At 41.2% G+C, this 15451-nt stretch overlaps 1 protein-coding gene across 1 annotated transcript in view; it reads right to left on the bottom strand.

The window, feature by feature from the left end:
• Positions 1–1460: 1460 nt before the first annotated feature.
• Positions 1461–15451, bottom strand: part of LOC145979601 (receptor-type tyrosine-protein phosphatase F-like) — a 100352-nt gene continuing 86361 nt past the window's right edge. The window contains exons 17-18 of the mRNA XM_083112567.1: positions 2077–2215; positions 1461–1852 (exon numbers count right to left, since the gene is read on the bottom strand). Coding sequence (XP_082968693.1) covers positions 1664–1852; positions 2077–2215 — 328 coding nt within the window. The 3' untranslated portion in view covers positions 1461–1663. The remainder of the gene's footprint in view (positions 1853–2076; positions 2216–15451) is intronic.

A 15451-nucleotide genomic window follows, 5' to 3' on the forward strand; every position in this document is an offset into this window, starting at 1 on the left:
CTTGTATTTATTTGGTATATTCTGGTGTCAATACCAGACAAAAGTAATATTGTTCCATCTATATTCCACTGTATGCAAAAAAAGTTAAAAATTAGAAGTTTTTGTGATCTCATGCTGGGATATGACTTACATGTCACATGGGATGGTTTTTAATTTTGGAGCATACTGCAACTCAGATAATGTTTGAAGTGTTACATTATTCTAGCTATATTTGGGGAGGGGGTTGTGAGGCACAAGTCTATTTTTATCCCAATTGCTGTTATTGTGTGTTCCAGAGCTCTGTTTGGGGCAGACGAAAGGAGAAAAGAATGGCTTCCCTGGCGGCAAGATTACGAACTTGCTGTCTCTATCCTGGCAGGCAATTTACACAAAATTAACCTAAATGACATATTTATTCTTTTTGTTATACAAGAGAAGAGAGACAAGTGTTATATGTTCAAGTTGTGGTGTAGCACTTTGTAAAATTTCATATCTCCATGATTATCACACAAAGCAAAATTAATAACTACTAAAATTGCTAAAATGCTAAAACTATTACATTATAAATATATGCTTTCATTGATCCTGTACTGATATTTACACTTTGTATAACAAAAGATTTAATCATTGTTGCTGTTGCCAGACAAAAATAATAAATATGTATTTTAGGTTAATTTTGTTTAAATTGCCCACCAGGATAGAGGCAGCAAGTTCGTAATCTTGCAACCAGGGAAAGAGTTAATGTATTCTTCTACTTGATAAATGAAAATTCTGTATTTTTCCCATATGCTTATAGCATATTCCGCGCTAAAGGAAACAAGATATAATTTGCAACTCTAGCATTCATAGTTTCTGAAAAATTTGCAGAATTTTAAATTTCTCTCTGAAAACAAGCACAGCTTTTACACTTGAAATTTAAAAAGTGATTAAAAGAAACTTCTTCTGCTGCTTGATAGAGGAAATTGCGTTGTTTCTTTCAAGAATAGGCTTATAGTTATAGCCTAATGTGTACTGAAAAAAAAACGAGCTAAAATTTATAACTCTAGTATTTGTAGTTTCCAATACATAAACTTTTATTTAAGGCCTTATGTAATTTTAAATTTCCCATTGAAAACATGTTCGGCGTTGGTGACTCTACAGGGAAATCGGCCTTGGCGTTTAAGGGTTCAAAATTTTAATAATAAAAAACAGAATGAAAATAGTAAAAATAGTAAAAAAAAATTTAAAAATTAAAAAAAGAAACATTTTTGTCTTTTGATGCTAACTACAACCTATCACTTCAAGCAAATTTTATGCACGATTATCTAGTAAATCTTAAATTAAACTTTTTCACATGCTAAGAGCTAAAAACAAATTAATGCAGAACTGTTTACTATTTAGGGAAATTTCTAACATTTTGTTTTATTTTGACATAAATTAATAATTATAGAGGTATGTATAATGTTATAATATGTAAAACCCTGGGTTCTTACATAAGAGTATAACTTTTAAAACCTATTTATTTGACATTGGATATACAAATTAAAATATGAGAATAGCCCAGCAACATACAAAGAAGAAATATAGTTTTACATTCAAAATGATTATTAACTAAGTAGATTATTTTAAGAATATTTGTGAATGCCATTGAAAAATTATGATTGTTTTACTACAAGAAACTACTACTTCACAAAATGACATATTTTCAACCAGTAAAGAAAGGTTCACTCTCTGCATATCCAACAGCATATGCCCCATCATATTCCAAGACAACAGCAAGTCCAACACGATAAACAGAATCGGTTTTGAGAGGAGGATCTTGAATTATACCAACACTGCTTCTTGAGGAACCACCTGAACCAAGAACTACCATCTGGTTGTTTTCTAATGTATCCTGAAACAGAGCAGTTTCCTTTCTATTAGCACTTGAAATGAAAGGGTTCACAATGTTAATAAATGTATACCTCTGAAACAAGTAGGTACTTATGTTTAATAATGTAACAAGAGTAGCATATGTACATGATTTGTAACAATATATTTGTATGTAAGTGATACATAGTTATTTTATACATATAGACAACATTCTTGTTTAACTAGAAAATAAATTAGTTAGCTTACCTGATTCAGTTCATGTGCTACATAAAATGGTGTATCTACAATCCCCTGCAATTGCTCCATGACTGTGTCTGAGTTTATTTGTGTATCTGGAAGATTGTTGCCTTTAGCTCCATCATTTAGTACAATGACCAGGTAATGACTAGAAAAGCAAATTAAATCATACAGTTGCACACCACATATGTCCATTCATAAAATTATAATGTCAGGAAAATGGTTTTATTAGCTATTTAGCTATTTATATGAAATTATTATGAAGCTAAAACATGAATGAAAGTTTATTTCCAACTCTTGATTAGAGATACTAATTTAATGGATCTAAATGTATGTTTATTAAGTTACTAAAAAAATAAGAAAATTGTTTCAGCTATATTGACCCATTACTGCCCACTGTCAACATTTGTCGACATAAAATTTAATAATTTAGTATAATTTTTTTCTCATGGGTTTTGTGATATTTGTTTACAACGATAACTTTCGTGGATGAGTTGGCAACTACTTCAGCGACTGCAGCAGAGTGACCTTCAGTTTCCCTCCACAGAGCTTGGGGAGTCATTGTTGTTCACACGTGTTTGCATTGTGTTTGCATCGTGCGCTATGGCTGCTAGCAATAGGTATGTTTATTCGTATTATCCTAAATCTTAATTAGGTTATTTTTTAGTGTGCATAAATAGCACATGTTGGTTATATTTACGCTATGTTCACTTTCATTGAATGGTTGTTATCATCTTCTACGTATGTCGTTATAATTTAGTGTCAACATTTGTCGACAGTGAGCACGGACGGGTCCACTGTTTTCATCACCGGCCCTGTTACGATATCAGTTGTATAATTTTTCCATGTTGACTGTAGAGCAGATCGCTTGTGTATTAGAAGAGACAGACGACTTCTTACATGCAATTGTATACACCGAGCCTCCTGAGAATGTTCTTCTAAGCGATGGTGATAGTGATGAAGATGAACCCGTTGAAGATATTAACAAACTTTCTGGTAATCAACTTCGGACAGGTGCAGTGCTGGTTTGCTCCAAAATCACCGATAAGGGAATAGTGCATTTGAGACAGGGTGAACCAGATGATGATGCTTGCGATAATGTTGCAGCTGTTTCAGTGTCCTATGTGCCTCAGTTTGATTTTGGAAGTCCTCCGCAGAAGCGACCAAAATCTGAAGCATCAACAAGCAAAGATCCCAGTAGTTGTGTTCAAATCGAGAGTAAACAAATCAAGACTGGAGTAAAAGTTATACCTTCACATCAAAGAATAAAGTCTCAAGTTTGTAAGTGGGAAAGAGTGACATCGGAGACAAACCTTCGATCGAGTTCACATGGCCCGACTTTCTTCAAAATGATTTCACACCGGTACAATTGTTCGAAATGTTTTTGGACGATGAAGTTATTGAATTTATAGTTCAATCCACAATTGAGTATTCTGTACAGAAGGGAAAACCTGCATTTACGAGGGTGGTTTGAAAAGTTCTCGGAATCACCACCAGATGTCAGTGCTAGGACAACGAGGTTCCCACATAGTAATAGGCCATCCTTTATTAATAAACACGTGGTGCGTCAGTGTTCTGGGTAGAGATCTGTGGTGCGGATGTCACTTTGTAGTTGTTCCCGTGCAGTGCTTTGTGAAGAAAAAATCGAGATTCGAGCGGTGATTAAGTACTTTGTAAAGAAAGGTATGAAAGCAAAGGAAATTCATGCCGATTTTCTGAACACACTGGGGGACTCTGCTCCTTCATATTCAACTGTTGGAAAGTGGACAAACGAGTTTAAATTTGGTCGGGACAGCTTAGAAGATGATCCACGTAGTGGTCACCCAAAATGTGCTACTACCCCAGAAATTATTGAAAAAGTGCATAAATTGGTCATGGAGGATCGCCGACTGAAAGTGCGTGAAATTGCTGAAGCTATAGGAATGTCATCCGAACAGGCGTATCACATTTTAAAAGTTGAATTGGATATGAGAAAATTCTCTGCAAGATGGGTGCCGCGACTTTTAACACAGGACCATAAACGCATCAGAGTGGACATTTCGGAACAATGTTTGACTCGTTTTAAGAGAAACCAAACAGATTTTTTGCGCCGGTTTGTGACGACAGATGAAACGTGGATCCACTACTATACCCCAGAGACAAAACAACAGTCAAAGCAGTGGAAACATGTTGATTCACCACCACCAAAGAAAGCAAAGGCAATACGGTCGGCCGGAAAGGTGATGGCGTCAGTGTTTTGGGATGCGAAAGGGATTCTGTTAATCGATTAACTTCCCACTGGTCAAACAATTACGGGACAATACTAAGCTAATCTCCTCGACCAACTAAAGCATAAGATACGGGAAAAGAGGCCAGGTTTGGCAAGAAAGAAAAGTAGATAGCAAATGTGATTCCCACCGCAACCCTGATTTTTCGACCCCTCAGAAAATCGCATCGAAACCTCAAAAACTCACTTTCTCTCCACGTTCCGCGCCTCATTTATTGCGCTGACGATGTTTCACGGCGCAGAAAAGCCGGTACGAGAGAATTCACTTTCTCATCCTTGAAGTACGAATGTACCTTATCGTAATTTTTTTCTAAGTCCGGACCAAATGTTTATATATCGCGAGCTTTGTAAACCTCTCTCGGGGGAACACGATGTGCCACACACACACATATGCGCGCGCTGGCGCCTCTCATTATTTTTCCGTATTGTGACCCAAGCAAACAAACAAAATAATAATAATTGTTTTTTTTTTTTTAGGATTCCTGGCCCCTATAACCTCGCCAGGAGTGCGTGGTGCCCAACCAAAAAAAGTAAAAGGTTCTCTAACGGCTGCGGTTGTAGATAACCACACCTCTATAGAGTTTCACGTGTTTCTTTTTTTTTTTTTCTCAAACTTCCATGAAACTCTACAGAGGACCTCCGTAAATGCATGCAACGTGTACTAACGACTCTAGTGTTATTTTGATGTTGTAATATTTTTGGATATAGAGTTTTATTGTGAGATAGATAAAAATAATTATGTTTATTATAATATTTTCTTGATGAAGATGGAGAATGTATGTGTGTGTTACAAATAAAGTTGCATGCTTTTTTTTCTAGTGTGTGTGTATGTGTATGTGTTTTCTGATGTTTCGACAGCATCTGAAACGATAAAAAAAAGAAAGAATTTTATTGTTAATTTTCTCGTGTAAAAAACAACAACAAATTTTTTGTGCAAAATTCTGATTTGTATCTCGTGCTATAGTGCAAAAACTGATGAAAAAAAAAAGATATTGTAACTGATAACTGATGAAATTGACATTGTAACTGATCTGAACTAGTGAAATTCGTATTGTGCCATTGTAACTGATTGTGCTAGTACAAAAATTCCTTATTTGCGCAAGAAAAGATGTTAAACCTGTTAAAACTGCTCTGTGACCCTCTCATTCTTCACGTCGTGGACGAAGGACTTCTCTGCGATCAGGATGACGCTGCATACGGTGTTCTCGGGCAACGGACTGTTGAACTCGCAGACGACCTTGATGTTGGTTCGATCGTTGACCACCACCTGCTTTCTTTTCATGGTATTGATGACGGACATGGGTCTGTGGGTTTTGAATTCGCTGGGCGTGTAGTACATGTCCACGCTTCCCTCGGTCACGCGCTTGTAAGCCATGTAAGCTTCGTAAAGTTTGAGGTAATCGTCTTTGGTCATGTCGAGGTTGTAATTCTCGCGCGGGAAGACTTCGTTCCTGCCATTCTTTAGATAAACGTTCTTGATCTTGCAGTCGTCGAACTTGCTGGAATCTTTTTCCTGATTCTTGTCCCTCCCGGTCTGAAAGAGCACTACGACGAAATCTGGCATGTCGAACTGTATGTTGTTGAACTGCGTCGTCACGACGAATTCCATGTGACTTCCCGACGCTAACTTCTGCACGCACTGGTAACCGTGAAAGTGAATCGGCACCTGCGGACTTTTCAAGATCTCCGCTTTGTACTTGAGGGCGTAGTTCGTTTCGTATTCCACGATCGGCATTCTCAACTCCATGCTCCGGATGACGCACTTGGCTGCTTCGGGTAAAGTGTTGGCTATCGGCGTGCCGTCGGCGTTCAAGTTGGTGTATCGCATCAGTGCGTCGTTGTCGTTGGCCGCTCTTCGAAACGTGATCCTCAGTCCTCCCTTCCACATGATCTCCTTGTAGTCCGAGAAGAATCCCGGCAGCAGATGCATGGGAAAGAGCACCGTGTGACTTCTCGTCGATATTTTCGTCCCGGCTTCGAACCCCCCGGCCTGATAGTACGCTGCGTCCGTTTTGGATAATTTCAATGTTCCCACTGCCGTCGACGTGATGCCCGGATAATCGATTCTGTCGATGACCGTACCGTGTTTCCTCACCTCCACCTGCGAGAACAGGTGAGGCACGAAGTTGTCCACGAGTATCAAATTTGCTGCTGCGGGAAACGCGTCTCCGCTTTCCTTCTTCACCACGTCGAATTGAAGGTAAAGGTCCGCTCTGTGAGGATGAACGAACCCATCCCCTACGTCCACGTCGTATTCGATCTCCCTGTTCGCTTCGTTGAGATTGGCGAACGTGCGACGGTTCGGAGGAAAAGATTGCAATTCGTAACTTTCGATTTGCTCCATTTTTTTTTCACTATGCGTGTTATTTATTATACGTTGATCTCCACGATGGCAGTGGTCGTTGCACCTGCGAAATCCACCATGTCTCCTTTCTCGTTCGTCACCACCAACTCTATGTCGTCTATGCGGTTGCGACATACTGGAAAATAGATCGGCGAAGAGGGTGTGTAGATGATCGGTTCCATGAATTCGGAACTGGGTTTGAAAGTGGCTATGATTCCCGTCTGCTTGTGACTTCCCAGTAATCCGTCCGAAGATTTAGTGATCATGCCTTCCGCCACGTTGCAGTGAACGTTCAGAGTTTCGATGGCTAGAAATTTAGGAATGTTGGTTGCTACGTGCTTGATGCCAGCTTCGAGTTTGGTGTCGTTCTCGAAACCTAAAAGTTCACCCATGGTGCCCAGGTCCACGGTCTCCGTCGCGGATACGATTTCCACTCTGTGCGTGACCGAATTTTGAGAAAGGTACGTGCCTTTGGGTAATTGAGCTTGCAAAGTAGAAAGATTGTATTGACCTGGCGTGACGACGATGTGTTCGCTTCCGACGCTAATTTTGTTGTTGTGGTGCGTGACGTTAAGTATGAGGTACATGCTGTAGAATGCACGCAGAGCTACGGATTTAGGATAGACGATGTCGTCGTGCAGCGTGAGTTTCAAGATCGAAGATTCGCTCGTGAGATGGAACACGCCCATCGTGTTTAAGATTCCACAATGCTTTCTGGAAATCTTCCACCTGCGGCTTATTTATTTTAGAGAGAAACGTGAGCATGGAGAGGCAGAGATGACCGCAGTTCACGTCTCCGAAATTTTGAATGCGTTCGTCGTTGTAGTATATAGAGGTTTTGTTTGTTTTCAGATAATGAACTAAATTTGTAGGTGGAACGCCTCCGAAAGAATCGAAAACGAATGCTTTGTTATTGTCGTTTTTGTGGTAACATATCCAATGCGTGCCTGGATTTTCTTGACTGTCCAAGTTGACTACGCCGCATTCTTTTTTTTTAACGGTTGAAGGTAACGAGTCGGACATGAAAACTCCTCTGAAGTGTTTGATTCGTAATGGTTTGATCAGAGATTCAATGTCTCGGTTGGTGAGTGCTGCTGTTTCTTTTTTTTAAACTTTTTCATCACGCCCTTCCCCCCTTTCTTCTCCATGGCCAGGTTGTGACGTTTCTGTTCTTCCAACTCGGCCTTGTTCTTCTTCGAGTCGATGACGGTTTTCGCGATGGCGGCGCTTCCGCCGGCCAAACTTCCAACGGCCCCCAATGCTGCCAGGATGGCCGGGATGCTGAATATGAAACCTCCGATCTTTTGCTGTTTCCGCGAACGCTGCAAGCGTCTCAATTGAGGTGTGCAGAGAAGTAATTTCATTCCGTGTCCTTTCGTCAAGCAAGAACGTTTCTTCTCGCGTTGTTTCTTGGTGAGTAACCCATCCAGGGCACCTAGATTTTTCAGATTGGAGTATGGTATCTGGTACACGACACCCTTGGGCTTCATGTTGATGCTCTATATATATTTTTTTTAACGGTATGTTATTTATATATATAAATGTTCTGAGATTTTTTTTTGTTTCCTCTCTCTCTCGTGTAATTTTTTTTTCACGGTATGTTATTTATATATATATGTATGTTCTGAAATTTTTTTTTGTTTCGTGTAATTTTTTTTTCAAGAGATGTTATTTTATATATATACTCCGCGCAGCCCCGTTACACAAATTCTATAACGTGCTTCGTTTTCTTACCAAGAAGTTCCTTTGTCCCCTTGTACACGATTCGAGTTTTGTTCTCGATTAAAATAGATAGCTTCTCGTCGGATAACATGTTAGCGTATCGATCTGGTAAAAATAGACTGTATTGTGCGTTGAGCAACAGACGCACCTTGGGACCGTACTGGGTAGAAACGATTGAACCGGAAGTTATCGTGTAAGGTTTGTCGACTTCCAATTCCTGAATTTTTACATACTCGACTGATAAATTTAGCATTTGTTTTAATGCTTGGAGATCACTCATTTTTTTTTTCACTCATATCGAAGGAGAGAAATTTCAGTGTGTGTTAGAGAAATTTAATTTTTTTCACAATGTGTGTTATTTATATATATACCGAAGATTATTTTTTTTTCACGATGTGTGTTATTTATATATCAAGTTTTGACACGTATATATATTATTATTTTTTTTTTTAACAGAGGAAGAAAGTTCGTGCTTCGGAAAACGCGATGATGTGCGTAATAATATCTTCCGTCTCTTGTTTCGACTTACGCCAATCATCCGTGTATCGTCTTCTCCCCTGCCTCGCCTCGTGCAGTTCATCTAACCTATCGTTTAATTTTTCCCCTGCAGCCGAAAGAAGAGTGTCGAGATCACCGCACCTCATGCCACTGATCTCCCGAAGACGGTCCTTGACAGCCATTTCACAAGGGATGCGAAATTCCGGCGTTGATCTCGCTATGATCAAAAGTTTCCCTATATCCTCACAATCTCCGTTTACTGCGTGTTTAAATATAATACACAACAGTTTGTGTGGCAAATTAGTTATACGAGACATGATGTTTTTTTTTTACTGTATGTTATTTATTTACACACCCCATCCAAATTTTTGTTTCGTGTTCATGGCGATGGTGGTGCCCAGTGCTGCAACTCGTTCACCCAACGATGCGTCTCTGCTGACGAATCTTTCGAAAGCTGTGTGCTCTAACTTTCTGTCTGCTTCGTGACGTGCATCCAGATCCGTCTGCGTGGTGTTGTAAGCGATGTCGTGATCTTTGCATGCCGCGTCCAACGGATTCACACCCTTGTCTCCTCTCTCCAATCTTTTCTCGAGTTTGGTACCCGGACCGCAGTACTGGTAGCCAGGTAAATGCATCTCGAAAGGTAACTTGTTGATGATGTCGTTCACGAGTCCCTTTCCTTCGGCCACGTTCCAGAATCTCGGAGGCAGCGTGTTGATAATTTTAATAAGGTAACCTATGCCCTTGTCGTCGTTCACGATGAAGTTGGAAAGTTTGGTGCTGATCATGTCCACGATGCCAACTTCTCGTTGTAGAAATTACGATTGCCTGCATTCTCCTCTCCTGCAATAACCAACAACCTGTCTATGAGCTTGCGTACGTCGTCCACCCACACAAACTCTTTGGGCAGGGTGTTGTAGAGTTTGACGCCGCTGCCTGTTTTGACCTGGTTCCATATCGGCTTGATGAGGTTCTTGTATTTTTCGCCGCTGCTGGATTTGACGCGATTCTGCGTAGCGTCGTTGTTTTGGTACAAGGCACCGTCATGATCAAAATTTCCTTGTAACTTTGGTAATCTTCGTCGGTGTAATCTTTCGGCTGCTTTTTGGCAACGAGTTCCCACAGTCCCACCGTACCCGGATACCTGGTCCAACTATCCTTATCGCCTAAATTGACTTTAATGTCGTTGCCTTCGAAGGTCACCTTCGATTTTCCAATCTTCCAAACCACACCACCGCCTTCGTTGCTCTCCATGCTGGGATACAATCCGAACACTTCATCCTTGTCGAATTTCCCCGTGCTCAGGTAGTCTCGTGCCAAAGGTCCCAACTCGATTTTATCCGACGACGTGCTACCTATGGCTCGACGTCGTGCCGGTACTTCCTTCAGTTCGAACGGCGTCGAAGGAATGCTCGAAATGGGCGTGGGTACAGCGTAACTTTTAGCTGCGAGCGGTACGAGTTCGTTGATCAAATTTTTATTTTGTTCCGTGACACTTTTAATTTCTTTACCTAGACCGCTGATGGCATCGATCACAGGTTTATCTTGACGTTTCTTCTCTTCGTAGGATCCGCGATTCTCGGATTTCCAACCTTTGAAGCGTTTCACGAGGTATTTTCGCAACTTGAGATTTTCGTCTTCTTGAAATTGACGTTTTGACATTTTGCTATATACGTTGAAACGTTTTTGAAACGTTGAATTCTCAGCCTATACGTTCGGTTCTCGTAGTTTTCTGCTGTCACCCGCTTGAGACTATCCACTTTTTTAACACTCACTTTTTGTTGTAATGGTTATTTTATATATGCTTGTCTGACGTTTGAAAAAAAAAGAACGTTTTTCAAATTTTATTTTTTTTAGATTCTCACGACCTTTTGATTTTTTTTGGGATTTTTTTCTTCTTGTTGCAAATCTGAAATTGTCCTCTTGTTAGCCTTTGAGACGTCTAGATAAACGTTTATTTTATTCCTATATTTTCCATGGTTTGCCTTTCGAGTCATGTCGATGGTCACGAATCCGAAATCGTCACTGTTCCAACAGTGGGAGCAGCGTTCCGAAAATTGATTGTAGTTCATGTCAGCCCCTACGTAATCATCGTGTGCGTGTTTTAAATTGGTGTGGTCTTGTCGAAACAAACATATGAAATTAGCGTTGTCGCGTAGCAGTTGTTTCGGAACCTTGGAAAAAGTTTGTGCCAGGTAGAAACAATCCAATCCTTTGTGACGACCTCGAGTGAAAAAATTACGAATCTCGTTTTGATTTTCCAAGATCATGTCGTCGAACACCACAACGGAATTCTCGAGACAATCGTCCAGTGGAATGATTTCAGATGCGAAAGTTGCAATGCCCAGTCCCTCGTACAGTTTCATAAGTTGCTGGTATTTCGGTTGTTCGAGACTTTTCGAAAATACGTAGAGGTGTCTGTTTTCCCAGTCTAACCAATTGGGTGAGAGGATAAAATTATCAATGAGCAGTGTCGTCTTTCCGCACCCCGAAGGTCCTACGATCAGACACCGTATGCTGTCGGGGAGCAATTCGCCGTTCCTTTTCTTCGTTTGACTTTCCGAATCAGGTAAACGTTTCACGACATTCCACGTACTCATAGAATCACTTCGTTCGAATCGATCCAACTTGTTCCCGGAAGTCCCAGCCATTTCACAAAAAGTTTGTCACCTCTGTTACGCAAAACTTTGTCGATAAGGTACGTGTCGGGGTATTTAGTTTTAGAGAGTTCCTCCTCGTAGAAGCGCCCCAATAAAATTTCACCGCCACTGTCCTTTATTATATACGTGTGACGGTTCCCGGGTAGAACTCGAACCACGGTAAAAAGTTCCGTGCTCCAGTTTCGTGTGAAACCCCTGTCGAACGTTCGCTTCAATTTACTGACCCTCACCTGGTCTCCAATTTTGTATTTAGGTTTTTTTGTCGTGGGCGTGTACTTTGGACAGTAAACGCTGGAAATTAAACGTTGCTCGTCGGACTTGGTAACGTCAGCTGGCTTCATGCCTATCGTTCCGTGCACCGTGTGATTATAGTCGTTAACGAGTTCCGGAAGAATGGTGACCCACTTGTAGTTTCCCTGAAGCGTGAAGCGTGACCACATGCGCGATTTCAGAGTGCGATTGAATCTTTCCACGATGCTGGCCTTGACGTCACTGAAGGTCGAGTAATGTCGAACGTCGTGTTTGCGAATAAACTTTTGGAATACGTCGTTGTAGAATTCCTTCCCCTTGTCCGTGTGCAGAAACCGTGGTCGTCTGCCGCCGCTTTCGCGAAAAATTGTCTTGAATGCTTCCGTGACGCATGTTCCCGTTTTGGCTTTCAGAGGTAGAGCCCATGCGAATTTCGAAAATGTGTCTATGACGGTGAGGAGGTACTTGTTGCCCTTGTTCAATTTATGTACGTTTTTTAACTTGCCACTACTCATCTCGACGAGGTCGCTTTCCCAGAGGTCGTCGATTCCCTTGGTCACCACCGCCAAACGTTCGTAGTTGCGGCGTGCAGGTTTATGCAATTCTTGGACGATGGCTTGCCTAGACATTTTTAGAGATTACGTTTGAAGAGAAGCACCAGCGTGATGGGATTCAAAGAGGGTGGCACCTCGCTCGTGTTTTGAACGATCAGCTTATCGCCGGCACTCACGTCGAAAACGGTAAGATCTTCGTCTTCGTGTATTTCATATATGTTGCGCGTTTCGTTCCAACGTGCCAGAGGAATGTTTCCTGCTTTCTGGACACCACGATTCGATATCAAAGTCATGGTGGGAACGCTAGCTTTCCTGCCGTGAGACCAGTACGAAAATTCGTTTATCTGAATCGTGCCATCGAGGAGAAACTTGTAGTACGGATGATAAGGATGCAACATGTACAGTTTGTTACCTTCGACGAACGTGGAGATTCTCTGTTGATTGGGTACGCTGTTGATTTCGATGGCTTGCAGAGAATGCAGTTTGGCGAATTTAGTATCGACGCTAACGAGGTTGCTGTGAAGCTGTCCCAGTGTATTTTGTACGGGCAACAAATATTCGACGATGGTATCCGTTACTGTAGAAAATGACGGTTTGATTTTCACTTCCACGTTCAACTGCTTGTAGTTTTCGTTGAGTTCTTGCAACTTGGCACCGAAAGAGGCCAGCGTCGATTCCTGCGTGGATTCCAGCACTCCAACTTGATCTCTGATGTTGACGACAATGTTCTGAAGGTTCTCTACTTGATTCAATTTCGAGCTTTTCTCGGTAAGATCGTTCACGATGCTTCGCATCTCTGTAAACTGCGTGTGAAGGTCGGCGACGCTCTGCGAAGTGGGCAGCGTCGACACCAGCGAACTAATTTCGTCTCGAATCTGTTCCACGTTTGCCGTTTCCGTTTCCAGTAGTTTCAGCATACGTGATATGTTCCTTTTCAAAGCGTGTAATTCTTTGGAGGTGGGGAGATTGGCCACCCTACTCTCGAGATCACTCAATGAACTTTTGATGTCGCTCGATTCGGATAATGCCGTCACCGCCGTTTTCAATTTTTCCAAATCTTCGCTCGAAGGCACGCTCGTCCGTAACGATTCCAAGTCACCCTGTATGTTGTCGAGTACGTGATGAAAATGAGCAAGATTGGATTCGACGTTCAAATTTTCCAAATATTCCATCTTCTGCTGAACCGTGCTTAACGTGTCTTGAATGCTCGTCAACGCACTTGCTTCAGCGTGAATATTTTTAATTTCTTCGTTGATCAACTCCAGAGACGCCTGAAGCGTAGCGATGGTGGTTTGAATGTGTTCGAAATCTTGATAAGCCTCCAATTGAATTTTTATGTTCGCGACGCTTTTACCGATGACCTGCAGTTCGTCTGACAATGGTAGGTTCGTCATCGTATCTTCCAAAGTCTGCAACTTGGATTTAATTTCTTCCAACGTGCTGGTGAATTCTTCTTGTAATTTGGAAACGACGACATGCAAGCGTTCTGCGTCGATATCCTTCACGACGGTTTGAAGTTCAGAGAAATTCTTTTCGATTGCCGAAGTTCGTTCTTCGATTTCGAGTTTCAATTTTTCCAAATCTTCATTTTTCGATTGAAATTGCTGTAATTTGGCCAAATCATTTTGAAGCGAATCTACGCTCAACTGTATATTTTGAACGTTGTCGTAAGAAGGTTCGTCAACATAATTTTTTATGAGCGTTTTCAGTTCGGAATCGATTTTCAGAATGGGATCGAGACATTGCGTTTGGAGCGTAGCGATCTCCGACTCTAAACTTTTGTTTAAGGTCTCCTGCAAAGCGATCAAATCGCTCCTCAACTTTTTAATTCGGACATCCAACATGAGAATCTCTTCTGCGTGGTCTACACGCTTGGTGTTGCCGAAAATGTCGTTAGGCATTTTGGTTAACGGTTATTTATAATAGGATAGACGATTCGTAATTCTACGAAGAGAGGAATGAGTTTATCGTAATCTCCAAGGAGTTCCACGTAAAGACAATCTCCTGCAGAAACATCGTACGTAATGAGAGAAAGTACCTTGTCGTGCTTGATTCGAAAAATGTTCTTGCCGGTAGAAATTTTGATTTCGCCTACGTTTTCCGGATTCACGGTGATTTGAAGTTTCCCGTCGATCGGAATCTCGTAGAAATGTAAATTGTTATTGAAGACGTAAAACATCTTGCCCACATCGTCATTCAGTTTCGTCCAGATACTGTTGAGGTGTACTATCAAAAGACCATTGAGTTTAGATAACACGGAAGGTAAGAGGTTATTGGAATTTGGTTGTGCAGTGTCCATGATGCTTTGTTTACGGAAACCAAAAAGATTCATTGTCCCTGTTATTTAAATTAAATTTTCTATATGAGATGCCCCTTCGTAGATCGAATGAAGAAAAGAGAAGATTTTATCTGCAGCGGTCCGCAATACAAAGAGACTCTAACATGTAATTATGTCATTATATTACGAGGAAGAAGAAAAAAGTAAGAGTTGAATTTAATGAGCCTCGTGTTTAGAGCGAGCCTTAACGACATAATAACGAGTTCCAACTTTTCATCGCCTGAGGGCTCCCCTTTCATTCTTTTCCTCCGTCTGTTTTTGAAGAATGGCAAAAGACACAGCGGACTTCATGGCTATGCGGTTACAGTTTGACACACGTCACATTTATCGCTTCCATTGCAGTGGCCCCACTCTCTCGTATGTATTTGACAATCAAGAACACATAACTTGTTGTCTCTGGCATCCAATGCTACTTTGGTTACGCGCGTCGTGTACAGCTCGTGTAATTTATTCGCAATGCGATGATCTGTGCTGAGTTTTCTTTTACCTTGAAACAGACATTCTTTGTAGTCTTGCATGTTGAATTTGCTGGTACTTATTTTTCCTACCCCTTTCGCTTTCTTGATCTCTTTTTCTTCTGCAATCTTGACGCAGTACATTTTGGCACGAAGCCCCGCAAATTCGCTGATGTAATTACCAGCCGCTTCGTCTTTGAACTTTCCTATGGTCATTTTATTTTCCGTCGAATGCAGGTGATGGCCTGATGGTAAGTTGCTGAAATCAAAAAGATGCTTCATCTTAGTCAGATCATGT

Source organism: Lepisma saccharinum, chromosome 26 (genome assembly GCF_977018435.1).
Source record: "Lepisma saccharinum chromosome 26, izLepSacc3.1, whole genome shotgun sequence".
In the NCBI taxonomy this organism is placed as follows: domain Eukaryota; kingdom Metazoa; phylum Arthropoda; class Insecta; order Zygentoma; family Lepismatidae; genus Lepisma; species Lepisma saccharinum.